This window comes from Buteo buteo, unplaced genomic scaffold (genome assembly GCF_964188355.1).
Source record: "Buteo buteo unplaced genomic scaffold, bButBut1.hap1.1 HAP1_SCAFFOLD_56, whole genome shotgun sequence".
In the NCBI taxonomy this organism is placed as follows: domain Eukaryota; kingdom Metazoa; phylum Chordata; class Aves; order Accipitriformes; family Accipitridae; genus Buteo; species Buteo buteo.
The window spans coordinates 146,560-174,403 of NW_027439222.1; the positions used below are offsets into that span (position 1 = coordinate 146,560).

A 27,844-nucleotide genomic window follows, 5' to 3' on the forward strand; every position below is an offset into this window, starting at 1 on the left:
CAACTTGTAGCAGAGTGGTAAAAGCTAATCCAAAACATTTTCACCAATTTTGACCTTTTTAATGCTGTGAAGCATAGGGCAGCAGTCCATCCAAGACGAGAAACCTCTACTTCTTCTTCTTGGAGGGAAGGAGTGCTTTCTGCCAGGGTAAGACTGATTAAAGTAACACACAGTGCCAAGCCGATGCTTGTTTTATTAGAGTCTCATACAATGATTTTCAAATGTAAAATTCCCCATTTATGACACTCAAGGATCAACATCGTAAAGCTTGTCGCTCTTTTTTCCAAAACCTCTAGGTTGTGAAGAAAAAGACATTCTAACCCAACATCTTCAGTATGTTAATTTGAAAACGTAAACAAAGTAGAATTTCATTTTAAAGCATTTAATAGCGGAGACAAGCCATGTGTAAAGCTGAATTACAAAAGAAACAATACAACCCGACATTCATGCTACAAGTTTACCTTTCCACAACCAGTAGTACTTCCAGGTCAGTTCTTTCCAACAAAGAGATGCTGTAGTGGCGAGAAGATTATGCTGGGGAAACAACAACAACAAAACCCCCCCACGCTGTACCTAAAATACTTCTCTGAGAATTGTAACAACAAGGTAATTTCTGTCCACCAGAAAGACACATCCCCAGCACAAAATAATACAGAGGAAGACCAAAAAAGTAGAGGAAACATAGAGAACAACCTGTGCCATAACGGTCTAGTCTCAATAGTTAAGGGGACTGGCATACATTATGATTAACAAGGAGTTTTATTCCTTCCAAAACCAAGCCACCTATCAAACAGTTACTGCCAACGTTCAACACGGGCTGTGCAGTGAACAGACCACTCTTGTTTCGACAGCTTTAGAGCACTCCTTTAGTCAGCAATGCCCAGCAACTGCTGGCGGGGCTACTTTCATTTCAGTTTAAAATGGTGTCTTTGGGAGTCAGTTACAAAGGCCACAGTTGCTAAGCGGGCAAATAAAGGCCATACTTGCCTTAAGGGGACTGAAGGTCCCTCCCAGGAAGGCCCCTCGAGAAGGGGCAGTGTGTAAAAGTCCTTTAGAAACCGGGCTGGAGACGGCACTCCGCAGCTGATAAAAGCCACATCCTATGAGGGCTGTGACTGAGGTCAGTAACACCCCCCCATCTCCCCAACCCCAACCCCCCATGAGGAGTTTTTTCCCCAAAGACAGCCCAGAAGAGGAACGTTTCCTGGGAATGCTGCACCTTACCACAAGACAAAAGGACACCCCTGAATGCTCCTTTGCCTTGGCAGACTTTTTTGTTTAACCACAGAAAAGAGGGACCCATTCTTCAAGAGAACGTAGAATCACCTGAACTGCCAGAATCAGGCACAGCCTCGGACAGAGCCAGGACTGCATCTGCTCGTAGCTGCAGTATTCGTACCTTCTCCAGAACCTGGACAGACCCCTTCCTTCTGACTCCACGTTTCCTTTGTTTACCGTTTGGTCCAGTTGCTGCAGTAGCTGCACCGCACCCTCAGCCTGACCGGTTCCTGTTCTTTGTTCAAGGTTCGATCCCACAGGCGCCCCTGTCAGAAACAGCAGCAAGAACAAAAACACAAGCTCGCTCTCTCCACACTCCCTGCACACCCAACGGCAGACCCTGAAACCGAGAGGTCGGTCCAGACTCTGACTGACATCACGCCTGGGAGCTTTCAAAGCAATCACAGTGCAGACTGGTTGGAGGTAGGCTCCCATCTCACAGCCCGGCTCTGAAAGAGCTACGTAGCCTGGCTCTGTGGGTGGGAATTGCTTACAGCCAAAATCATTGCTGACCTACTGCTCTTTGGTGGTTCTAATTCCTAGTCTCACGTGCTGAAAAATACCAAACACCACTTTTAAAGGAAAACTATTACCAATGTCATCCTTGCGGCTTTTGACTTCATATGACCAATTCGAATGAAACAAGCCAGGAATTCCTTACTTACACAAACTCACCCGGTTACAGCCCACAGTAAGGGATGCTGGACTAAACTCACGCTCATCTTCTTTGGAGGAATTCTGAAAGGAAAAGGAACCCAAGAACTTTCACACCATGTAAAATTCTATTCTACAGGAGATCTTTGTTTCTTTGCTTGCTTGCTTGAAGAACTAAAAGGCAGGGTCTGCTCTCTTGTTCTGTGACTTTATTTTCTTTCCTGCTACTATGAGGACCTTCTTCACTAATATCTTTCTGCCCCTCCCTCCTCAGGACGTTCCCAGGCCTAACATAAAGCTGGAATTCATTGACTAGACTTTAATATAGCAGATAGTGAAAGCGGGACACCAGCTACGGCACAGACAGACATTTTAAAAAACATCGACAGAGGTGCTGTGGGAAATAACAGCCGCTGGACAATACAGGCCCCTAGACATCAGCCCTGCTAAGACACACTCATAGGAAGCAGAGTAACAGGGCAGGGACAAAAGTGAAAAGTGCCAGAAGCAAGAGGTGAGCCAGGAATACCCATTCACAAGGCTATCAGCAATACAAAGGACCACAAACAACAAAACCACCCCGTAAGCTTCTTTAGGAGAAAGTGAAACAACTTTGTCACAGAGATAAGATAAGCAAAGAATAGATCCCTCCCTGATGGTGCTTCTCTTGCACTAAGCTCAGGTTCACGTGAAATTCCAGACTTTAGATGGCCAGAGATCTTTGCAGTTTAGTCTCAGAGCATTAACTAAGGTAGGAAAATTATCTGCAGTGACAGGCTGAGCGTCTCCCAGTTCTTTCTTCCTTGGACTTCTACTGGTGCTCTTGGTAAGCAGAAAGATGCACAGGCTCAACTCCAGTCACCCTGACCAGACAGCCTCCTGTCAAAATCACAGGCCTGGAAGGCATTGGGATGAGAGCTGAAAATGCAATCTGTTTAAAAGCCATGCAACTGCAGCACTCCCACGCTCCTCCTTCTGAATCGACTGCCGATGCTGTAAAGTCAGTCCTACGCGTACTAAGCAGACAGATTTCCTTCATGTTTTAACGAGAGCCTTCCCTTTTCGAGATGCACTCTAAAACACCAGCTGGATTTGGATCCAAAGTCATACACTGCTCATAAACTGAACAAGAGCCCTGGAGGAATGACCAGAAGAATCCTGAGAAAGCACAGGCGCTACTGAGATGGTCTTTCCTAAACCTGATCTTTCTTCTCATCCTGAATACCAAAAGAAAACAAATGGAAAGCAAACCAAACGGAAGGCGTGTCACAGAAGCACCTGGCCCTGATCTCCTAAGAAAGCACACGAGGGAGAGGTCATCTGCTCAGGATTCCATGCGGTGCTCCTGACATCTGGTCTGGTATTCATAAAGACACCAGTTTGTGTCTGGAGCTCCCTCTCAGTGTAACAGTGCCCTGACTACTGCAAATTGCAGGTACGAGTCATGGTGGCACAAGCATCTCTTCTGGAGAAGGTTCTTCTCACCTGAACTGGTATTTGCCGACTTGATGATTCACTCATCATAGTTCCAGATTACCTGGAAAGAGCTCAGGACATGTCCTCCCACATCAGTTAACACAATAGGAGGTTACGGTGATGTCTGCCACCTACCACATCATTTCTCAGGGTCCAACATTCTAACCCGGAGCTCCAGCTTCCAAGGACCCTAATGTTTGGGAAATTCAGCCACTGTACAAGGAGCGGAGGCATTCTGGGGACAGCAGTTATGGCAAAGCGGGGAATAAAAAAAAGCATCTTTCAGAGGATGACCCTTATCCCACCAACAGAGTGTTTGGAGCACCTGAGGAAAGAAGCCAGAAAGGGCACGCGTAGAGAGACCTGTCGCTAATCCTGCAAAGGTAAGCTGAAGGGAAAAAAAGGGATACAGGTTTTGGAGACAAATCAGCCTACTTGTTTTAGAGAAGTTCTGTACTGAAGGCTCCTGAGGAGTTACCAGACAGTCTCCTTCCTATCTTGAAAATCCAACAAACCTGTCAAAAACCCCTCTTCTGAAAGAAAGTTTTGGGCTTACAACAAGGTGAGGGCTCTTTCAATACAGGAGTTTACCTGGGCAGGCTGAAGGTAACCATGCAGCTAGCAGCACCTGAAATTGCAGGCCACTGTACATGCAGGGGATCCCTGCAGAGCAATTATGCTGAGATTGGCCCTTTGAAACTAGTCCTACAGCAGCAAGCAGGCAGCATGCCCTGGCCAGCAGGCGCCAAGCCCACAGACGATATTTGCGTAAAGGCTCAGCCAGTTGTGGAGAGGTCCAAAAGGTTTCTGAAATGGGGGCAGCACGTCATCATGCAGAAACACGCAGAAACCTGGGCATCTGATGCAACTCTTCCCCTCCCAAGGAACAGTGGGAGAAGAAGCTGTTCCTTTTATACCACCAGGCAACTTCCTTTGTGGACAACCCCAAGAGGAATGAGTTTGCCTCCTTTGAGAAGACTCTCTCCAAAGAGCTGGAGAGGTAAGGTGGCCAGGAAGGCAATAGTGTGGCAGGGGTTTGAATTAAATGCAGAATGGCTATCAGGATCCAGAAAATGGATGAAATGCACTGGGAGGATGGGCAACAGCCAAGAGGAGGAGAACAGGGGGGTGAGGGAAGACCCTCTTACCTAAAGGGTGTGCCTAACAGCAGCTCTGTCAGAGCAGCCTTTTAGCTTGTGGGCTACAAGAGGAAGAATCTTGCCCTCCTGACAAGCTCTCTGGAGAACAGTGGGTTTAGAAAGCAACTGCCAATCCCTCTGGGACAATCCTGTCGTAAATCTGCCTTCTGAGGACACAGCGAGAAAAAAACATGACACTGTTTCAAGAAGAGGGAGATGCCTGCAAGGCCATCTGCACAGAGAAAGGACACTGCTGAGGAGTGGCAAGTACTCGCACCGAAGCCAGCGTCAAGGTGTCAGCACCCACTGTTGGCCCTTCATGGAGTTCTGCACAAAGGAGCATGTGAGGTAAAAGAGGACTGGAGTCTCTTGAGGACAAGGCAGGGCAACCTTCAGGTTCAGCTGCGAGAGGCTAAGTTCACCCCTAGAGCTTGTAGCTTCACAGTCAGAAAAGCCTGTGTTGGTTCCCGGTAAAACTCACCCCGTGGCTAAGTTTGATGAGCAGGAATCACAAATGTCTCCATGCAGGTGATGCAGGTGAAAAGGGAAAAAAAGTTACCTGAAGGCATTTTTATGCTTGCCACTTTAAGAACCTAGGACTAAACAGATGCTGTTGTCTCTGAATATTCTGTAGCTTATCGTTTCAAATCCATGCTTTGCTTTACTCGTATGGCAAACGCGCTCGGCTCCAGTTCTGAAAATAAGTCAAACGGGTAAGAACTGAGTTTACCAAAAGTCACAAAAAGGAAGCAATCTTGTAAATGGCTGCTCAAGTATTTCATTAGAAAGCAGGGTTTTAGTACCTCCCTCTAAGCCAACAAGACAGGTACCCTTAATCTGTATTTGTACTCACGTTTCAAAGTCTCATCTAAAAAATGACAATAGGCACTCACTCCAGTATTAGGCTTTCTGCTTTTCTAGGAAGCCCAACAAGCAGTTAAAGAGAAAAACAGCGTGACGTGACAGGGAAAGGGGCATGAGCAGCAAGGTGAGAAAGCTTGCAAATCCTACAAGATTACTGACACAGGGAGAAGGGCAGGTAGCAAAGAACCATAGAAAGGTCTTACAAGACTCGGTCGTGGAGCAATAAAATGGCAGAGAGGTACAAAGTGGCGCACGTGGGGAAAAACAGTCCTGGCTTCACACACAAAGGCTCTAGAGCTTCTCAGCTGAACGCTTGAAGCAAAATTTCAAACTACCGTCAGTAAAACCAGCCTCTTTTCCCACTGAAGCACGAAATCCACGCGCGGCAGTGAAACAGGAGCGCTTTTTACAGCTCCCATTACTCGATGCTCAGCCCGTGCAAGCGCAGTAGCCCCTCGGAAGTGACCGCTTTCACGGTCAGTGAAAGAAGGCAGGAAAAGAGCAGCCCCCCCCGTCCGAATTTAGGGTCTCCTAGGAACTCACTGCTACCGGCAGGCCCCAAACCGCAGGCTGTAGCTTCAACACGCTCACCTGCCGATTTTAAGTCCGTACACACGCCTGCCTGCATGAAGAAACCTGGTTTCAGGCGACCGACAGGTACCTGCTTTCGAGGACGTCCTCCTTTCTCCCGGCCTAGGGAAGGAAGCAGGAGAGCCAACGGGACGCGACTGCTCTGGAGACGCCGCTGCCGACCTCCCTGAAGCTTGACAGGCCTCTTGCCCCGGGGGCTGCCAAGAACGCCCGGGCAGGACTGCGTCGCAGCCCGCCACCGACGCCAGGCTGTGAGGGAGGGACGGACACCCCCGCCGGCTGCGGGTCCCCGCGGGGACAGCCGGCAGAAACCCCTTTCTCTCCACAGCCGCACGTCTCCGCGGTGCCCGCCGGCCTCCGCCGGACAGCCACCAGCGGCAGGCAGTCCCCTGCTGCCCCCGCAGCCCCGGGGGCGGCAGGGAGGGGCCGGGGCTGGCCGGGCCTGCGGGGGGAAGGCCGGGTCCCGGCGCCCCGGCCTGCCGCGAGGGGAGATGCCGCCACCGCCGCCGCCGCCTCAGCCCCGCTGCCGGCCTGCGAGGCCCCCGGGCAGCCCCGGCGCTGGCGACCGCCGGGCAGCCCACCGCTCCACGGACGGGGAGGAGCCCCCGCCACGGCCACCGGCCCCGCCGCGCCCGCCGCCCGCCCTTGCCTCAGGCGGGGCCGGGCCGGGGCTGCGGCCGGAGCGGAGCCGAGGGCAGCCGAGCCCAAACGAGATGAGCCGAACCGAGCCGAGCGGAGCCGAGGGGAGGCGAGCGCCGCCGCAACGACATGAGCCGAACCGAGCCGAGGGAAGCCGAGCCCAGCCGAGATGAGCCGAGCCCAGCCCAGCCGAAGGGAGCCGAGCCGAGCCGAAGGGAGCCGAGCCCAGCCCAGCCGAGGGGAGCCGAGCCCAGCCCAGCCGAAGGGAGCCGAGCCCAGCCCAGCCGAGGGGAGCCGAGCCCAGCCCAGCCGAGGGGAGCCGAGCCCAGCCCAGCCGAGGGGAGCCGAGCCCAGCCCAGCCGAGCCGAGCCGAGCCCAGCCGAGGGGAGCCGAGCCGAGCCCAGCCGAAGGGAGCCGAGCCCAGCCCAGCCGAGGGGAGCCGAGCCCAGCCCAGCCGAGGGGAGCCGAGCCCAGCCCAGCCGAGGGGAGCCGAGCCCAGCCCAGCCGAGGGGAGCCGAGCCCAGCCCAGCCGAGGGGAGCCGAGCCCAGCCCAGCCGATGGGAGCCGAGCCCAGCCGAAGGGAGCCGAGCCCAGCCGAAGGGAGCCGAGCCCAGCCGAAGGGAGCCGAGCCCAGCCGAAGGGAGCCGAGCCCAGCCCAGCCGAGGGGAGCCGAGCCCAGCCCAGCCGAGGGGAGCCGAGCCCAGCCCAGCCGAGGGGAGCCGAGCCCAGCCCAGCCGAAGGGAGCCGAGCCCAGCCGAGATGAGCCGAGCCGAGCCCAGCCGAAGGGAGCCGAGCCCAGCCCAGCCGAAGGGAGCCGAGCCCAGCCGAAGGGAGCCGAGCCCACCCAGCCGAAGGGAGCCGAGCCCAGCCCAGCCGAGGGGAGCCGAGCCCAGCCCAGCCGAGGGGAGCCGAGCCCAGCCCAGCCGAGGGGAGCCGAGCCCAGCCCAGCCGAGGGGAGCCGAGCCCAGCCCAGCCGAGGGGAGCCGAGCCCAGCCGAAGGGAGCCGAGCCCAGCCCAGCCGAGGGGAGCCGAGTCCAGCCCAGCCGAAGGGAGCCGAGCCCAGCCGAGATGAGCCGAGCCCGGCCCGGGCGCCCCCTCCCTCTGCTCCAGCTCCCCACGCTGCTCTGCACTGGCTGCTGCTGCTGCTGCTGCGCTGCAGAGGCAGCTGCATTTTGGGGCTTGGAGCGCTTTGGGTTCCCGCGTGAGCCCCAAGCATCAGAGGAGTTGGCCTGTACCTCGTGGCAGGTCTTGCAGCTGCTTTCAGGGGGGTCTGGGCTCTGCCCAGGCCTCTCGAGTCAACGTTGACTCTGGTGCCTAATGACGGTATGCTGGCAGTGGCCCTGGTAGCTCAGCCCTTTCTCTCCCCAGTTGCAATGATGTCAGCAGGTTTGCCTTTTCTTGGTCCAGGCACCCTTCACGCAAAGATTCCCAGAGATTTTTTCATCCCTCCCCTACACACACAGTGGGATTCCTGGAGGGCCACAGAAATGCAACAGCAGCAGCGTTAGGCTCTTCTGGGGTTTGGGGGAGGAAACACCCTCATAGATAGCTGTCTGGAGCCTTTCTGGCAGCCACCTTTTACCTCTCAAACAGACACAACCGAAAAGCTCCGATGGTCAGTGACCTAGCCGAGCGATGATCAAAAATGCCCCTTTTTACCCCACAAAAGCCTAACAGCGACGTTTGTAGGAAAAACTCCCGCGACACGGGAGTTCAGCCGAGACACGGGCCCGTCGGGAGGAAGAGAGACTTCCTTTGTATTGCCGGAGTCGGCCAGCCACTTCATCCACCGTTTGTCCCTCGCCTTTTTTCCAGGACATCACTGCCAATGAGTTGGCATACAACGCTGGTACGTGTTGTAGAAACTTCCGCCCCAGGGGTTGTGTGCATTGGACTTCATCTGGATCTGTGGGTGACTGCTCGTTATCCGGATCATTATAAATCACCTCCAGCACGGCTAATTCCCTCAGGTACTGGATACCTCTCTGCATGGTGGTCCACTTGCCTGGCTGACACGTAACGTCTTCCTTGAAGGGGTATTTTTCCTTCACGCCTGACGGAAGTCCCCTCCAGAGGCTGAGGGCTCGTGTCTTTTTCCCAAACGCCTTGTCAGTGGCCCCTTCCCTAGACAGGGATCTCACCTGCTTGCCTTCCCTACCCTCTAATTCCAAGCTACCGGCCCGTTACCCCAGCAGCGGAGCAGCCGGGTAAAAATGTGCTCACCCGGATGGCGGCCGAAATGCTTTCGCGTATCTTGCAGCTCACTCAGGGATAGGGATCGGGTGATTATCTCGGGTTCTGCCTCTTTCTCCTGTTCTCGTGATGGCCCTGGCTCACCTCCATCCCTCGCTAAGTTGAACCGATTTCTCCGTGTATTTCTTTTTCTGCATAGGGGCGACTGACACCGGCAGAGGTCGGTTCTCTGGTTCAGCTGCAGCGCCTGTCGCCGGGGTTGGTTGGGGTAGCTGCAGTGCTTGTCACGAGGGCTGGAATAGCTGCAGTGCCTGTCGGTCTGTTTTCCCTCCCTTCCTCCTGAGGGTGCTGCATAATATCGAGCAGTGGTTGGTAGATACTGGCCAGGGCCCAGCACAGTGCGGTAAGTTGTGCCGCTTTGGAACAGGCACCGCATTTTCCTTTCCAACGGTCTATCGCTTCACCAGGGTCCTGTAGCTGTTTGGGAGTGAAGTTCCAAACCATTGGAGGTGAGAAGTCCTCTAGATACCTGCCCGTTTTCTCCCACATGCCACGCCACCCATGACTATTCAGCCTTGGGGCAGATCTCTGCGTGGTATTCTTAAAAAACTTTTTTGGAGCCCTAAACAAGACCTGAAACACATTCGGGAGACATAGCAAGACGAGCATGCTGGCTTGAACACCCCAGGGATCTTCAAACTTCTCAAAAGCTGCTGTAATTAGCCTGAAGGAGGAAGGGGAGGTGAACGAGCGGGGAGAAAGTACCCCCCCCAACTTCCCCACAGATTGGGTGCGATTACCAACAAGTTCCGAGAGAGGGCGCCCGAGGCACGGGAGTGACGTCGACGCCGCACGCAACTACCAGCTTAACCTCAGGACCCGTGACGTAATCATTTTGCGAGTCGACGTCACCCAGGACAGCAAAATGATAGTCCTGAGCCCGCGCCCAGAGGTGATAAACAGAGTGCATGTAAGAACTTGCACAACACCGCCACGGGAACAAATGAGCCAACACTGGGACCAGCGACTATTCAACTAATCTAAGAAATGCGTACAACAAATTCGTTTTAACACGCTCCGGCCAGATCTGTCGTTATCTCAACCCTTCGTGCCCCACGTTGGGCACCAAAAAGGACTGTTGTGGTTTCAGCCCAGCCGGCGACCAAGCACCACAAGGCTGCTCGCTCACTCCCCCGCCGCCACCATCTTTGTCCAGAAACAGGAACGAAGCCTCTCCCCGAGACTAACGTCCCGACGGTGCTCCACGAAATCTGGAGTCCCCTCGGACGCTGGCGGCAGCAAGCTAGGAAAATCCGAGTGCCAAAGCCCACGGAGTTTCTGCTCTCAGCTCCAGGAAAGATTCCTGTTCATCCGTAAGAGGGAAGCCAGCGTCACCCTTGCGCGGCGGGAAACAAGGCTTATCCGATCGACGCCGGAGCGCCGCGTGAAGCCAGAGCGCAAAGCTGGACAAAACCGGGGGGGCAGGGGGGAAAGCCCGGCCCGGCCCCTTGGGAACCCCGAGGGCCCCTGGGGAGCGCAAAGCCGGGCAGCTGCCCTTCCTCACGCTCCCGGCCAGCTCCTCCCTGGAAAAGCGGGCACCGGCCTCCTCAGCCATCCCGGGGGCCCGGCCGGGAAGACCCCCGCCAGGGACAGCCCCGGGCGGTGCTGCCCAGAGCCCACCCAGCCCCGCCGTCCTCCCCTCTGCGGCACCCACCCCTTCTCCCAAACGGAGCCCGAGGGGTCACGGCCCATGGGCCGAGACCAGCGGAGAGCCGCCAGGGAAACCGCCGCCTCCGTCCATCGCGCAGACGGGAGCCGCAGCAGCCGGAGAACGCTGGTGTACTGCATGCATAATTGTATCGTGCCGCTCCCAGGGCAAGCCCAGGCACCGCTTCGCGCGTGGGACGTGCCGCCCCGAGAGCGGGGCTAGCCCAGGGGCGGCGGGGACAGGCTGGCCAGCAGCGCCGAGCCCGAGGCAAAGTCTGCCGTGGGTGCAGCCGAGGGCTGGCGCGGCCGGAGTCCTGGCTGGCCCTCGGCGCCTCTGCAGAGCGCCGGAGCCACGAGAACCGGCTCGGTCCCTTTGCGTCGGTGTCCATGGAACTGACTCGGTCCCTTCGCGTCGGTGTCCTTGCCACCGGCTCGGTCCCTTCGCGTCGGTGTCCTTGCCACCGGGGCAATCGCTGCCAGAGACGCGGGGCCCCCTGGGCCGCTCCCCGGCCCCTGGCAGTGTCCCTCTCCATATGCCCGCCCGCCCCTGCCATGGGCAGGAGGTCTCCGCGCCCGCGCTCCCCCCGGACGAGGACCTGCAGCGCCCGGCGCGCGGTGCCGAGGGGCCGGCTCCTGCCCACCATCACCTGCGGCTGGAGGAGCCGCACCGTGCCCGCAGGCAGCGCTGCCCGCCCTGCCCGCCCATGCCGCTGCGCCCGACCGCCTCCACTCGGCTCGGCTCGGCTCGGTACGGCTCGGCGAAGCTCGGCTCCGCTCGGCAAAGCTCAGCTCGGCTCGGCTCGGTACGGCTCGGCAAAGCTCCGCTGGGCTTCGGCTCGGTACGGCTCGGCAAAGCTCCGCTGGGCTTCGGCTCGGTACGGCTCGGCGAAGCTCGGCTCCGCTCGGCGAAGCTCGGCTCCGCTCGGCAAAGCTCAGCTCGGCTCGGCTCGGTACGGCTCGGCAAAGCTCAGCTCCACTCGGCAAAGTTCCGCTGGGCTTCGGCTCGGTACAGCTCGGCAAAGCTCGGCTCCGCTCGGCAAAGCTCAGCTCGGCTCGGCTCGGTACGGCTCGGCAAAGCTCCGCTGGGCTTCGGCTCGGTACGGCTCGGCAAAGCTCGGCTCCGCTCGGCAAAGCTCAGCTCGGCTCGGCTCGGTACGGCTCGGCAAAGCTCCGCTGGGCTTCGGCTCGGTACGGCTCGGCGAAGCTCGGCTCCGCTCGGCAAAGCTCAGCTCGGCTCGGCTCGGTACGGCTCGGCAAAGCTCAGCTCCACTCGGCAAAGCTCCGCTGGGCTTCGGCTCGGTACGGCTCGGCAAAGCTCGGCTCCGCTCGGCAAAGCTCAGCTCGGCTCGGCTCGGTACGGCTCGGCAAAGCTCCGCTGGGCTTCAGCTCGGTACGGCTCGGCGAAGCTCGGCTCCGCTCGGCAAAGCTCAGCTCGGCTCGGCTCGGTACGGCTCGGCAAAGCTCGGCTCCACTCGGCAAAGCTCCGCTGGGCTTCGGCTCGGTACGGCTCGGCGAAGCTCGGCTCCGCTCGGCAAAGCTCAGCTCGGCTCGGCTCGGTACGGCTCGGCAAAGCTCGGCTCCACTCGGCAAAGCTCAGCTCGGCTCGGCTCGGTACGGCTCGGCAAAGCTCCGCTGGGCTTCGGCTCGGTACGGCTCGGCGAAGCTCGGCTCCGCTCGGCAAAGCTCAGCTCGGCTCGGCTCGGTACGGCTCGGCAAAGCTCGGCTCCACTCGGCAAAGCTCCGCTGGGCTTCGGCTCGGTACGGCTCGGCAAAGCTCGGCTCCGCTCGGCAAAGCTCAGCTCGGCTCGGCTCGGTACGGCTCGGCAAAGCTCCGCTGGGCTTCAGCTCGGTACGGCTCGGCGAAGCTCGGCTCCGCTCGGCAAAGCTCAGCTCGGCTCGGCTCGGTACGGCTCGGCAAAGCTCGGCTCCACTCGGCAAAGCTCCGCTGGGCTTCGGCTCGGTACGGCTCGGCGAAGCTCGGCTCCGCTCGGCAAAGCTCAGCTCGGCTCGGCTCGGTACGGCTCGGCAAAGCTCGGCTCCACTCGGCAAAGCTCAGCTCGGCTCGGCTCGGTACGGCTCGGCAAAGCTCCGCTGGGCTTCGGCTCGGTACGGCTCGGCGAAGCTCGGCTCCGCTCGGCAAAGCTCAGCTCGGCTCGGCTCGGTACGGCTCGGCAAAGCTCCGCTGGGCTTCGGCTCGGTACGGCTCGGCAAAGCTCCGCTGGGCTTCGGCTCGGTACGGCTCGGCGAAGCTCGGCTCCGCTCGGCGAAGCTCGGCTCCGCTCGGCAAAGCTCAGCTCGGCTCGGCTCGGTACGGCTCGGCAAAGCTCAGCTCCACTCGGCAAAGCTCCGCTGGGCTTCGGCTCGGTACGGCTCGGCAAAGCTCGGCTCCGCTCGGCAAAGCTCAGCTCGGCTCGGCTCGGTACGGCTCGGCAAAGCTCCGCTGGGCTTCAGCTCGGTACGGCTCGGCGAAGCTCGGCTCCGCTCGGCAAAGCTCAGCTCGGCTCGGCTCGGTACGGCTCGGCAAAGCTCGGCTCCACTCGGCAAAGCTCCGCTGGGCTTCGGCTCGGTACGGCTCGGCAAAGCTCGGCTCCGCTCGGCAAAGCTCAGCTCGGCTCGGCTCGGTACGGCTCGGCAAAGCTCGGCTCCGCTCGGCAAAGCTCAGCTCGGCTCGGCTCGGTACGGCTCGGCAAAGCTCCGCTGGGCTTCGGCTCGGTACGGCTCAGCAAAGCTCGGCTCCGCTCAGCAAAGCTCCGTTCGGCTTCGGCACTTTTTTAGGTAGCTCAGGTAGCTCAGGTTTTTGAGGTAGCTCGGTCCTGGGCTCCCAGACCTCGCCTGGGCTATGCTGTAGTTGGGCCTGTCTCCAGCCCTGTCTCTGGCCCCGTCTTCTGGGTGGACCTTGGACCCATGTTGTAGCCCTGCCTCCTGCTGCTCCGACTGGGTGGGCCCTGGACCTGGTTCATCCCCTGGCTGTGTCTGGGGCTGTCGATGGACCCCACTACCAGCACCCGGCCCTGCTGAGACCCTGTGGGACTGTGCCCTGATGGGTGAGGGCACAGCCCCGGTTCCCCTCACTGGCTTCCTCTCTGTTCTTTGTGAAGTTCAAACCCCTCATCTTGTTTTTCCTCACCACACGTCCCTATTCTCGGTTTTTCCTGCACCCTACCTTTCTTCTGTATTCTCCCCAGGATATACTTGCAGCTGCTTTGGTTTTTTTTTCAGGTTTGAATTATCTTTTTATGGCACCTTATCCTCCCATTTTTCCCCATTCGTGTCCAGTTGTCTTTTAAACCCCTTCTCAAAGCCCCGCTTATTTAATTTATCCTTTGCCAGGCCCAGCTGCTTTTCATTCTGAGGGTTGTTCTCCATGAGGCCTTTTGAGTTTAGGCTATAAAATCCAAAGACAAGAAAGCATCTTGCCACACTTGGTCATCTCTTACATAGTCCGCCCTAACCATGGCCTGAAAATTTCCAGCTTTTAATTAATTTTTTATGTTCCTGGAAAAAAACCCACTGCTACCTTCTGGAATTTCTTCACCTGCAATTAGTTTTCTGTGAGTGTGTCACTGTACCTAAAAACAGAGAGGCTGGCATTGATCTGATCTGTCTTACTGTTAAGAAATACTTGTTCCCAGTATGAAAAGAAGTATCTCTGCTCCTGATTTCTGACTCAAGACATTTCGTAGCCCACATGCTGCTCACCAAAGACGCATCAATCATCACACATCAGGCAGGAGTGACCTCCGCAGGTAGTTACGAATTCCCACACTGAGATACCGCTACGTGGTGTGAAGCGTATGGCTTGACCTGAAGATCTCTGCCACTCACAAAGCACGCCGGTCCTCCACGCATTTAGACCTACTGCTCTCATAAAATGCAGCATCTTGTGCCCTATCAGCATCATGTTGAAACTAGGCACGGTTATAGAAATGATAACTTTATACTGTTTTGTTAAAGTTAAGATTAAATAAAAGGCTAAAGGACTTAGATACAATAGTTTAAAAGGATAAATGCCAACCTCATGTTTAGTAGCTGTCTTAAGAAGGGACAGGCAACTTCCCCCTTAGCCCAGATATTACTCCGCCATTAAGAGAAGGACCAATGTCACTTATTATCCCTTGTCGAAGCAGTCTCCTGGAGGAGCAACCCGAATGTTTTGCTATGCTAGGATTAGGCTTGCCTGAGTAAGCACAACTCCACGTACTCCATGTGCCACTCAGAAAGGAGCTGTGATGAAGGACAGAGCCTACACACCACATGAACACATTCACATACATAAACGTACCCTGGGCTTTAGATTAAATCGAAACAGAGGGTTGAAGGATTCTTCTAGGGACTTCACTCTTCTTCCTGCCTAGCTCATTCATTTATATTGCAAGTTTAAGCTTGATTTCTTATACTCAGTTGAAAAGGGACTTTCTCAGAAAAAATGCCAACTAGGCAATATGTTATCAATTGTGCCTTATTCTCTACAGGAAATAAAAAAGCTGAGTTCCTCTCGCACGTCCAGCACTTCCTAAAACGATCCACTCTACAGCTTAATTGATGCCTTACTAGACATAATGCCTTATAACTCAGCTACCTTAATGAAAATAACTATATATACATATGTCCTTGTACATCTTAAAACTCAGCATGTTTCCTGTGTCACAGATACAATTATGCATACAGTACACCACATAAGCCTAATTGGAAATGGAGTGAAGATTGAGGTAAAATGACTGGATCCCATGGAAAAATTGAGGAAACCGATACTTCTCAAAGCCTTTGTATGCATTTGTGGCTTGAAACACCTCAGCTTTCTCTTAGGTGGCAAGGGATGCTGTCTCAACTTTATCAGGTGTTCTACGTGGTATGGAGGAAGTACAAGAACAGATACTCCAAATACGGATGAATTCAGCATTTTTTAAATTTTATTTAATCAGTAATCAGGTAAACTTAATCTGACACCAAAAACCACATCTTGTCACACTTACTTTTGAAATACAGCATACCCAAACGAGGGAGGAAATTGTTTTAGTGTGATTTATAACAGTAACAAAGAGTTATTTTCTTTTTGGTAATGACATTGTGCAACACATTTTCTGTTTGGGGAGTAAGCTTCTGAAGTATTTTAATCTGCCTCATCTACCGCTACAGATTTCAGCAAAACTGCAAAATCCTCACAAGAATTAGCACTGTATATAAATCCAGTAATAATCCACAATCATCTCTCCATTTTGGTTGTATTTCTGCTGTAGATACTAGGCTTCTTCAAACTTCCACCAACCAGTGGAAATTTGCCAAATATATAACCCAGTGGGCCATTTAAAGGGATTTTGCTGTGAATTATGACTGCTACATTTGTGGGCAGCTTTCAGTACCAGAGACTGGAAAGGGAGAGGCAGAGTGTGAAGAGCAGGGGGCGCAGCTTTCACCCTGAGACCTTCCACATATTTGTTCATGATCTACAGAAAATGGATGAGCTGGACAGCATAAGCTCTCTGTGCACAGATGGAACGGCACTACTTAAAACCAGTCCTTGCTTTGGCAACTGGGGGAGACGTCAGTCCTGGCTCTTAAGCTGGCAGAGGCTGCCTGAAGCCTTGTTTAAGCTGGTGTCTGTACAATCAAGCTATTGTGGTTTACCTAGGTAGTGCGTGGCAGCTGAGCTGCAGCAACAGACTGTGCACGCTCTTTGCCCATGAGATGAAATGCATTAGCTTTAACTTCTTGCATCCAGACTACTTGCCAGATGGATTCCTAACAAACAGCAGAACTGAACTGCTGAATTACTTTACATATGCTTGGAAAGCCTGGGAAAAAAATAAACACGAAAGAAGTAACTAATGGGAACAGAGGGATGCATTTCTGAGTGCAACAGACTCCATCTTTATTTCAAAATATCTCTGTACATTACAATTCTATTTAAAAAAAAAGAAGTCAAAAGTCAAAGCAGTTTCCCATGCTAAGTGAAATATCAGGTCTCATTTTTTAGATAATCAAAAAGAGAGGCTGTGTTTTCACTCAGCAGATCTCATGGCCTGTTCCTATCTGAGCATACTGCTCAATAGCAACATAGAATGTGTTAAATTAAAGCTCTTATTGTGCTCATCACCATGAAGCAGGATTTTTTGAAGAACCACTGTTAGAAGCAAACTGATCTTCCTTGCAAAGTCAGGTTGTCCCTTCTTCAGGTGGAGTTTGCTCTCAGGCAACCTGGCCATCCTGGGAACAACACCAGGTCAGCCTCCTACCTGCTGGTCCCCTCTTCTCTGACAAGAAGAAGCCATCCTGTGTATAACTAAGAACCCGATGATTTCCTTCCCATGGGTTGCACATTAAAATATCAAAGAACTCTGATTGTGGTCTTAGCCCATAGCTGAAACATTAGGAAGTTCGTTTCTGGAAATTCAAACACATTCCTTAGCTTGCATAACGTCTATATACAAACAAAAGGACGCTCAAGGCAGGCAAAGCTAAGAATGTGAGCAAGAAGTGGACCGTCTGTGGGCTGGTGTGTGGCCGCCTCTGTGGCTGCTAACACTCAATTCCAGCTGGACCTGTCAGCTCCTTCCTTGGAAGCATGCTGTCAGTGCAAATTGACAGGAATCCCTGGGATTCAAGCCTCAGAATGTATTCCCTTATGCAGCGCTAATTGTTCACAACAGGACAGATATCGCAGGAGAAGATGTTTGACCAATTGCATATCAAAATTGCACCCAAGCCAAAAACCCGTCGCAGAGGAGGCAGTATGGAATTTCAGATAGGGTGAAATGGGATCACGTGTATGCATGAACTCAGCCACACGGGTTCTGCTTAAATTCTCACCGTAAATATTCAGCAGAATTTGCAAGGCCATAAGGCAGTGCTCTGCGTGAATGTGAATTGCATCCATAGCACGTATGGGACTGTGTCTTGTATAATTCATGAGAATAGCCACACGGGGTCATACCAAAGGTTCGTTCAGCTCAGCGTCCTGTCTCTGCATCTGAACAGTGAAAGATGTGTAGGAAAAAAGCATAAGAAATGCAATAAGCATAGCATGCTCCTTCCCCTGCTGTACCCTCTATACTGACAGTCACTGGTTCAGGGATTTCTGGAGGCTGTTCCTGCTTCCTAGAGCTTAATGGCCCATGAGAGACCTTCCTTCCCTGATTCTGTCTAATTGCTTCTTCAACCCATTCATACTTGTGCTATCCAAAACATCCTGTGGCAAGGAGGTGCACAATTTAATTATGTATTGTGTGCAGATGTTCTTCTTTTCATTTATTGTGATCCATAATTTCATGTGTTGCCTGCTAATTCCCGTGTGTAAGAAAGAGCAAACAATCTTTCCTTACTCATTTTTGCAGTTTTCACTTCCTCCCGTAGATTGCTGCGTATTATTTGGAGAAAATGAAAACTCAAACTGACTCATCTCAGCTATTAAGGTGATAAGAGATCACATCTATTTGTTAACTTCCAGCTGTGTCTTTATAGTGGGTCTGTTCTGAAGTCCAGGTGCAAGAAATGGTCTCTCTGTAGTATTCAGGCTGTGAATACAAATGACAGCATGAACCTGCCTCCAGCTTTATTATCCATTGGGCTACTGGGATTTAGAAACTCTTTGCATCTTGTCTGGTTACTATGGCCATTCTCAAAGTCTGTTATTTCTATGCTTTGTGCCAGATATGTAAGTATAAGGCTATGCTTTGGGTTGCCCTCAAAGGTATACAGCATTTCAATGACAATCTCTCCATGTTCAGACACAGAGGTTTCAACAGACCCCCAGATGCAAAGACCAAAAAGAACCCCAAAACCATGGAAGAAAATCAACCCTGTCCCCCCCTTTCTCCTTGTCTTCACATGTAATATTGTGCAAAATGCTGCTATGAAGGTCTCCCTCTGCAACTGCTCCACCCATCACTGGATTCGCCATCTTATTCAAAGTCTCACATATATCTAGTCTCATTTTATCCCATGTACCCGTCTCCTAATAGTGTACCAGGTGCATCCTTCTGCTTGCTTGTCATGGGCAACAGTCATTTTTTCTTTCTCAAGGGAAAGCTGTATTCATACATCAATTCTCCACCTTCATGCCAGAGACTCTCTCCCTTAATTCTTGTTTTCAAAGCCCCTCATACAAAATGCACAACGGGTATGGAATGCCAGAGAATCACAGCACCTGTGTTTTGTATTCAGCCAGCACTAGCTTGAGTGGATGTGCAAAAGCACAAGCCTAGACTTTGGAGGTCCCCAGCCCTCAGCACCCTCTTAGCTCTGTTTCTGCTACATACTTTTTCCCCCTTGCCATGTCTGACTATCACTGTTAAGTTCTTAAAGGCAGGAAAGGAGTGAAATTTACAGTGCTTTGTCTCCTATTGCCAGTGTCTGCAACAATTAACATGAAAATGCACCCTGTCAGTGGTTCACTTCAAGTGTGGAGCATTGCTGTTCCTCTCAAGGGGAAAGAACCTAGTGCAGTTCCCAAGAGCTTGGGTTTTTTAAGCCCCTTTTTAAAATTACATTTCCATAGACAACAGAATATTTAGTTGAGTTATTCTGTGCAAACTGAATCAAATCTTCCTGTCGTTGCTCTCTGTGATCAATAAGAGGTGCATCATTTGAGAGGAGTATTTACAGTGCCCAGTGTGGAAGTTTGGTTTATACCATCGGCGTGAGCGAGGGGGTTCTGAAGAAACTACCAGACAATCAGTATGCAAGGATGACAGCCACAGGGGACAACAAGCTGCAGGTGACCATGGTTGCATAAGGAGCTTCAGCCCTTCTTGGCCAACCTGCTGTACCTACATGTTGCCCTCTACCGGAGATAATGGCACGGCTCCAAGCATACGGCAGGCCTTAGCACAAGATGAGCATTAGCCAAAATCTGAGCAGGAGCTGGGTAACCAGTTGCAGCTCCACGGGTCCCTTCCGACCTCCACCCTCCTGTGCAACTCTGTGCCTTGCTTTCACTCCTAAAGCACCTGAACTCAGCCCTCGTGCCCGCCGGCAAGGATGCTGGGACAAGGCACGATCCCAAACTCCTCCCCGAGGGGTCATCCCCAAACAGCAGCTGCCCGCTCCAGAACAGCCGATGGCGGACACAGTCAGAAGAGAGAAAAACCGTTTTATTGAGAACATTAACTGCGGTGGGGGGCGGGCCCAGGGCTCACAGGGGTTCAGCCAGTAACAGGAAAACGGCACCTACAAGGACAGAGTCAGAGAGCGCTGCTGAATGCACAGCGGCAGGAAGAGGCAGGGTTTGGTTGCCCTCTCTCTGGGGAACACCGTTGACGAGGAATTGCTCATAGCCCAGAAGAGAGCGAGCTACGGCTGGCATTGCCGAGGGGAGGGCTCTGGCGCCTTATCCCCACGGGGAATGCCCTTAGAGAGCTGTGCGCGCGCAGAGATGCACAGGGCCCCTGTGCCACGCAGCAGGGCTCGATGGGGAGCCCCTGGGGAGCGGCCACGGGGTTCTTGCCAGACCCTGCGCAGCAGCAGAGCCTGGTACACACCTGGGCTTCTCGACCTGCCGGACCTTCCTGCATCTTTTCCGTTTGCGATCCCCCAATACGTTTTCTCTCTTCCTCTTCTTTTTTTCTGCACAGCTTTCATCTCCCCAGGCCTGTTTCCTCCTTCGGTTCCTTCTCTTTTCCTTGTCCCGAGGAGAGCCTGCAAACCTTTCCATCCCACAGTGTGCTTAGATAGGTAAGGCCACGATCCAGCGGAGACAGTTCTGATTTTAACCCAAAGTGACTCGTTTTACCTTCTTTCCTCTGAAAGGCTGCCCAGTTGTTGCGGGCGTAGCAGGGGCTCTGCCGTGCTCTCGAGGGTGGCTGGAGGCAAAGCTGGAGGTGCCTAAACCAGAATTGTTGGAGTTCAGGGGTGGCAAGGGACGGCCTGGAGTAGTAAGGGACTGCTTGCCAAATTACCACCTTAGCTCTCTGGGGAAGATGCTGCTTTGCATCATCCATCCACATTTTGCACAGTCCACCTGCCCCAAAACAGACTTGATGAAACTGTGATGAAGTAGGATCCGAGCAAAAGCCCTCTCAAGTTGACAGCTACTCCCCGCTGTCTTTTTGTAGGTATTTGGTTGGATTAAGCACATGCTTAATGCATTTGAGAAAGGACCTTTCCAGTTTTCCATACAACGTATGACTCCGTGGGGGAGGAGGAGGAACCCCAAACACACAAGCCATCGGCTGGCCGGAGGAGGCCCAGCAGCTACTTGGCCTCCTCAGAAACTACCCTCCTACCCGAGAGACACTGTCACGGTGCTTGTGGAGCAGAGCTGACATACCTCTGTCGTTTTGGACTCCGCCACCATGTCTCCCCCAGCTCCTTTGAGGACACCCAGAGAGGGGGATGCATGCAGAATGGCTTCTGCCTGGTGGCCCTGGTCTCCTCTGCCTGCAGGGCCACTTTGCTCTTCCAAAGGCAGGTCTAGAAAGCAAAACCATGTGCAGCAGTGACGCCTTGGAAGTAGCACACCTAAAGCAAAACCCACCCCAAGCCCTACACCGGTTTTCTTCTTGACGTTGAGGTTTCTGGTATCCCGAGCCCCAGCCTGGGACAGCCCTCAGTTCCTCCTCATACCTGTGGCTCCGTCCATGGGGGCTGGCGACTCCCCAGCTGATGGACAGGAGCGGCCAGCCACCTCCTCCCCAACAATGTCGCCGCAATTTTCAATCATAAACAGCGCCAGCGTGTTCACCTGCACACATCAAACCCTTGCTCTCAACCCAGCTGCCTGAAGTTGTCCCAAGCAGCCTTTCCCACTCCCGACCCTTGCCTCTGCACAGATGGCTGTGGCTGCGGGGCTGCCTTTGCAGGCAGCCACCCCACCGGCATTTGCTCAAGGGAGGGGGCAGCCAGGGACCTCTGAGCAGCCAAGCTCGGATGGGCCGGCAAGGCTGCAGCCGGCTTGCCAACACAGCGCACCTTCTCGGTCACCTCCAGCATGGCCTGGAGCGGGAGCAGGTCCTCGTCGGGTGGGCTCAGCAGGTTTGGCCCAAGGCAGATGGCCAGGTTGCTGCAGCTCATCCTGCTGGTGGCTGCGTTGCGGCCGATGTGCTGGAGGAGGGACAGCAGCCGCTTGAGGAGGAAGAGGTTGGCTGCAGGCAACTTCTCGGCCACCCTGAGGGAACAGGGACACTAGGTTGACAAAGCAGATTTTGCCCAGGCCTGTTGTCCAAGGCAGGGGGGAGCCAGCGGCTGAGTTGCCCAGCTTTCCAGGTGCTCTCAGCCAGCGGCCAGGGCTCCTGCTCAACAGGCAGGCTGCTGCCCGCACTTACGCTTTCAGCTCGGAGACCTTCTCCTCCTTGCTGGTCCTCTCCATGGCTGCCATCCAGTCCTCGTAGAGGTGGGTCACCAGCAGCTTGTCGGGGATGCTTCGGAGGAAGTCCTGCAATGCCAAGGGCTCTGGGTGAGCCTTTGAAGTTTCCAGGCCGGCCAGGAGCTCCTCCAGCCGCAGGTCAGAAGCGCTCACCTTCAAGACGGCGGCCAGCAGGAGTGCAGGCTGGTTGCCCAGGTCGACATCGGCGTCGCGGTCCAGGGCCTCCCGCAGCTCCCGAAGTTCCGTCCCGCTGGCAGCTTTGCGGAATATCCCCTCCGTCGACGGTCCTTCCCGGCGCAGGACAGCCAGCAGCTCCTGCAGGAGAGGCAGGAGGACAGTTGCTTGGCTGAGGAGCTGCCTTCCGACAGCGGTGGCCAGAGCACTGCCCCAGAGCGGGCTCCTTGCTGGGGGTGAAGAGCCCAAGCCGCCATCCCCGGAGCTCCTGGGGACGCCCGTGTCCCCTGTGGAGCAGCCGGAGGGAGGGCTCCTACCGCCTCTAGGGAGCATCTGGAGGGCTGGGGACCCCCCCGGCCAGGCTGGCTTACCTGGATGGGCCGGGGCAGGGAGCCGTCCTCCCCGCAGAGGGCTGCCAGGGGCTGGCCAAAGAGCGCCCTGCTGCAGCCAGAGCCCACCTGCCCTGGCGCCTGGGCAGCGGCCGGGGTCCTCCGATGAGCAAAGGGCCAGGGCAGCCCCCTCCTCTTCCTCCTCCTGCTGCTGCTCCCTCCTGCTGCAAAGGAAAGCCGAGCAAGAGCCCGTCAACGGAGACCGCCAGGCCAGCGCTCCCGGGGCCTGCCCTGCCCGCAGCGTGGTGCTGAGCGGTGCAGCAGGACGGGCAGGGAGCCAGCAGCTGGACCTCCGAGCTCCAGCTCAGCAGCTCCAGTTGGGAGGCTCCTGAGAGCCGGCACGCCACCAGGAGAGGAGAGCCTGGCCCAGCCCTCGCCCTGTCCTCCTCCAAGCTGTGGGCAGCAGCAGAGGCTCCGTGTCCCCGCAGAACCACGTCCAGCGGCCGCTGCCCAGCGGGTGTCCGTCCTTCCTTCCTTCCTCCTGGAGGTGACATCCTGCCTCGGGCTGCCCAACCTGCATGGCGACACTCGAGGGACAAGTGAGCACAGCTCCAGCGCTTGCAGGAGCTTACCGTTCTTCCCGAAACTCACCCGGTGCGTGGCAAAGTCCCCCTCCGCTGCTCGGCGGGACCGTCGGAGGCCCTTGCTTGGGACCAGCCTGCAAGAACCAGGCTGCGCTCAGAGAGCAGCCCCGCGGCGCAAAGGGCCGCCGGCGAGCTGCCAGCCGGCACCGGCAGCCTGAGCGTGGCAGAGCCGGGACCCTCTGCCCTCCCGGGCTCTCTGCCCCGCGGGGCAGGTTTCCCCCCAGCACCGCCGGCCAGGATGTGCCGGCATTCCCGGCGGCTCCCCAACCCTCTCCGCTCCCCGAGCGGCACCACCCTTCCCTCCATCCCTCACCCCACTGGCCGCACGTGCCGGCACAGCCAGAGGCGGGCGAAAGGCAGCCCTTCTCACCTCGGCCTGGCCCTCCATCAGCCTCTCCAGGCTCCCGGCGCTTAATGTCCTCCACTGGGCAAGAGAGAAGGAGCGGAGGCAGGTGAGCAGCGATGCCTCTGCCGCTCGCTCGGCGGGAGGACCAGGGCTCGGGGGCAGAGCCCAGACCGGGCAGGCACTCACGGCGTGGCGGCGGCCCAGCTCCTTCTCCAGGAGCCTGATGGATGGGACAGGCGTCACCCGGGCTCTCTTGGCTCCTTCTGGTGTCCTGTGCACCGGGAAGGGACAGGGAGAGAGCTGGCTGAGCCCCAAGCCGCCTCTTCTCCCTCCTGCGGCAGCTCTGCCCGAGCGAGAGCTGCCGGCAGCCACGGGGGCACCTCTCCCCAGCTGAGGAGCTGCGTTCCCCCGTCCAGCTGCACCTGCAGCATCCCCGCGGCTTACCCCAGGAGCGTGCCCACCCACAGCTCCTTCAGCGCCCGGGAGCTGCAGAAAGAGAGGAGAACCAGCGTCAGGCCCTGCAGGCCCTGCTGCTCCCAGCCCGTGGGCAGAGGCGGGTGCCTGCGCAGCCCTGCCCCGTGGGGAAGGACACCGGAGAGGGACGAAGCCCCGTGGGGAAGGAAGGACGCTGGAGCGGGATGAAGCCCCGTGGGGAAGGAAGGAAGGACGCCGGAGCGGGACGAAGCCCCGTGGGGCAGGACAGAGGCGCTGCCCGAGCCCTGGCTCCTCATGTCCTGCCAGAGCAGCTGCTTTCGCCCTCCCCTTCTGGGGACCCAAAGGGGATGCGGGACCTGCCCATGCCCCCATCCCTCCCTGCCGGCGTGCTGCTCGCTCCTTGCCCAGGCTCTGCACGCAGGGCAGAGGCCGTTCTCACGATGGTGCGGGTGTGCTTGGGAACGTCTCCCGCCCGGCCGTGGCACTCACCCGAAAGTGGCGACGCAGGAGCCGCTGGGCCAGACGAGGAGGATGGAGGTCCTGTCCTCATCGCCGCCTTCCTCCTCTTCCTCGTCCCCCGCCGCCTCCTTTCCGCCGCTCAGCACCCACAGCTGGTCCAGGGCCAGGCGGAGCTGTGGGCGCAGGCTGGTGCCGCGTCTGCAGAGAGCAGAGAGGAGAGGCAGGCGGTGAGCTGGGGGTGTCCTCCTCGGGGTCCCCCCGGGCAGAGCCCAGTCCCCCACCTGCCCTTGGGACGGACGGACGGACAGCGATGGGCGCCTCCAGCACCCACCAAGGTGCCGGGGCCTGGGGCTGGTGCCGGGGTGTCCCTGCCCCGGGGCCAGGGCCAGGGCTGGGGGAAAGGCAGCTGGGCTCTGAGGGTCTTACTGCAACTTGGCGATCACCAGTTCCTCCTGGAGGAGGAGAAGGCGTCTCTCGCTCCTCTTGCGGCCCCGGGTCAGCCGCACGTCCGCGCTCAGCACCGCCTCGGCATCGGTGAGAGCCTCCCTGCAGAGCAGAGAGCGGCGGGCATGAGAAAGGCCGCTGCCACCGCGGGTCCCGGCCGTGCCCCCGAGGCACAGGGAGAGCTCACCTGGAGCCGCAGCAGCAGTTGGCCTGGCCCATCCTGCCCGGGAGAGGAGGACCCTTGCCGTGGACCAAGGACGCGGGCCAGTCGGCGACAGCGGGGATGGGAGGCGAGGTGCCGGTGCCGGCGAGGTGCTGCTTGGCCAGATCCTGCCTCCTCCCAGCGCTCCTGCGTGCCAGCACAGCTCCGTGCTGCTGTCTCTGGTGGTTCTGGGCTCCAACTGACCAACATTCCGAGCCCAACGACCAACATTCTGAGCCCAACGACCAACATTCTAAGCCCAACGACCAACATTCTGAGCCCAACGGAAAGTGGGAGGGGCACCCACCCAGTGGGTGAGAGTTCTCTCCAGTATGGCCGTCTCTGCCTGGCACTGGGGAGCCCCGGGCGGGCTGGACGGACCCAGCAGAGGGGAAGGACCGTCTCCCTCCACCTCTTGCCAACGCTTTGCCTCCTGCAGCCCAGGAGGCAGGGAGCCGCCTTTGCCCCAGGGGCACTTTTCTGGCTCGAAATCGCTCCACTTGGCGTCCACCATCACCCCAGGTGTCTGCACAGCTGCTTTCCAGCTGGGTGTCCCCCAGCATTTACTGGCGCAAGGGATTCTTCGTCCCCAGGTCTCCAGGACTTTGCTCTTCCCCTTGGGGAACTACAGGAGGTTCCCGTCAGCCCCTTTCTCCAGCCGGTCAAGATCCCCCGGCTTGACAGCAGGACCCTCCGGCGCAGGAGCCTCTCCTCCCAGTTCTGTGCCACCTGCAAGCTGCCGGAGGGTCTGCTCTGCCCCATCTCCCAGACCAGGGAATGTGAACAGGTCCCGCGTGGTGCGGCGCAGGGGGGGCAGACATGCACTTTGATAGGCCATCACTTGTCACAGGAGGTTCAGAAATTTAGGGGAAAAATCCATATTGGTTTGGGTATTATTTACACAGTGCTTCCCCTTTGTATTCCTGCAAGCTATTACAAGGTGTTCAAAATGTCTCCTTTTTCATTTGAATGTCACAGCTCTTCACAGTGCTGATGTTGCATGTAACATTGGATTGGGTTGTACTCTCGCACAGAGCGTTAGGTAGTATGTAGCCTAGATTATTAGGGAGAAGATCGCAGATTACCGCATTAGTCGTGCAAACACCAATGACAGGAGGTTGCATCTAGCTCTTGAGCCAAAGGGTCAAAATCCAAGGTGTCTATTGATCTCAGTGGGCTATTGATCAGCAGATTGAACTCACCATGTTCAGAAAAGAAAAGGTACGTGAGAAAGGCCTATTCTGCCTTGACTGCTACAATGCGTGTTTTTGCAGGTATGAAGATAAATTACCTTCCATCTATCCATGCCCCTCCCGCCACCCCTTTCCGAAAAAGAAAGGACTAGAGAAAAAAGATTCAACTTGTAGAGCAATGGGGCTTGTAACAGCCAAGTAAATTTCCCTAGATCATTCCCATTCAATGAGCCACTTTGCCTGACATTTTGCCTCTACTTGGTACCAACAGAAGACTCGGTACCTGTGCCATGCTACAGGAGACGTAGAATTTCGTGCTGATCCAGAGCTTTCCACCTACAGCCAAAACCAGAGCGAAGCTTTCCTCCACCTCAACCGCTCCCTGGTGCCTCTTCCCCAGGGAAAGTCTTTCCTCTGTCACTCTGTGCTCATAGCTGGTCACAGGCAATGCAAGCCCCAAGCCTCAGCCACCATCCCAGGCCACCAACCCCCTTTAGCCATCAGCAAGATCTCAAACTCCTTTGCGGCTGCAGGAGAAGGGTTGTTAATAGAAATGGATGCACACGGCACAGTCTATTCCAGAATAGCCACAGCGGTTAAAAGCTTTCTGTGTCCTGGATTGGTGGTTTTCAGGACCAGCTCCTGGGTGCCGTTGCATGAGGCTAGCGATAGCTCTATTTCATGCAGGTAATTCAGGCTTAATCCTTTGTCCCCACAGGCCCAGCAGCACAGAAAGTCACCGTGGGCTGTGTTTGAGCAGCCTGCTCCACTGGACTTGTGGCAAACATCCGCATCCCTGCTCTTCTGTTGTCCACATAGGGTCCTGGTCAATACCACAAGCTGTTTTCCCTGGAAATGACCATCGTGGCTAAAGACAGACTCCTCCTTGTGGACTCTAGCCAAGCTGTGGCAACGTCTCTGGCACCCATGCTGTGCCAGCTTTCAACCCCCAAGAGACTGGAACTGAGGCGGGTCCAACAGGAAGAAAATCTGCTATTTTCACTGAAAGAGGGGAGCGACCACCGGCACTGAAGAGCCATTCATATCCTGCTGAAAGCCACAGGGAAATGCAATGTGTGGTGAGCTTAGGCAGGAATACTCCTGTCCAAGAAGCAGCACGCTTGGTTATTAAGGCTTTATCACACTTGGGTGATAAGGCTTTATCCTTGGCTTTCCCGCCGTGCTGACCGCTGTGGCTGCTGCCTGTTCTTTCCTGCCATGCTGGCTGCACCCGCCTGTGGGGCTGTCCTTGGGAAGGGCACCAGAGCCGAGAAAGCCCCTGGGAGAGGGGCAGGGAGAAGCTCTTCTCCAGAGATTTGCCAGAAGCTCTCCAGAGCATCCCTTTTCCAGCCCATGAGATGCTCTGTGTGACAAGGGAAGGTGCCCGTCGGTCCAATGGATGAGGCCCTGCAGGGCTCCCATCAGGGTCCTTTGACCTACCCATCTTCCAGCCGCCACTCCAGGGGCTGGGGGTCTCACAAAGGGCAGGGCCCTGTCCCCCACCTGCCGTTGGGACAGACATTGGTGCATCCAGCCATTAAAACCTGCCGAGGCCAGCTAACTAGGAAAAAGAGATGAGCCACACTGCGCAGGCCCAAAGGGCGGACACTATGTCAAGGATAACATAAATAAGTATACGATTAGAACAATATAAGCTTGCCTTGCTGTAGGTAACGGTATGCACGATAGGCAGAACAATCCCCTGTGCATCCAGCGCTGCAATAAAGAATGCCTGCTTTCTAAAACTCCAAAATTGAGCCTCAGAGAGTTTCTTCGAC

At 55.9% G+C, this 27,844-nt stretch overlaps 1 protein-coding gene across 1 annotated transcript; it reads right to left on the reverse strand.

Annotated features, from left to right (window-relative positions):
* Positions 1-19,748: 19,748 nt before the first annotated feature.
* LOC142027785 (T-cell activation Rho GTPase-activating protein-like) lies at positions 19,749-24,318 on the reverse strand. The gene is made up of 7 exons (XM_075021993.1): positions 24,208-24,318; positions 22,386-22,484; positions 21,994-22,155; positions 21,800-21,909; positions 21,447-21,642; positions 20,806-20,948; positions 19,749-20,360 (listed from the first exon to the last, which is right to left on the reverse strand). The coding sequence occupies exons 1-7, from the start codon at positions 24,316-24,318 to the stop codon at positions 20,114-20,116; spliced, it is 1,068 nt and encodes a 355-aa protein (XP_074878094.1). The 3' UTR covers positions 19,749-20,113.
* Between the last annotated feature and the right edge of the window lie 3,526 nt (positions 24,319-27,844).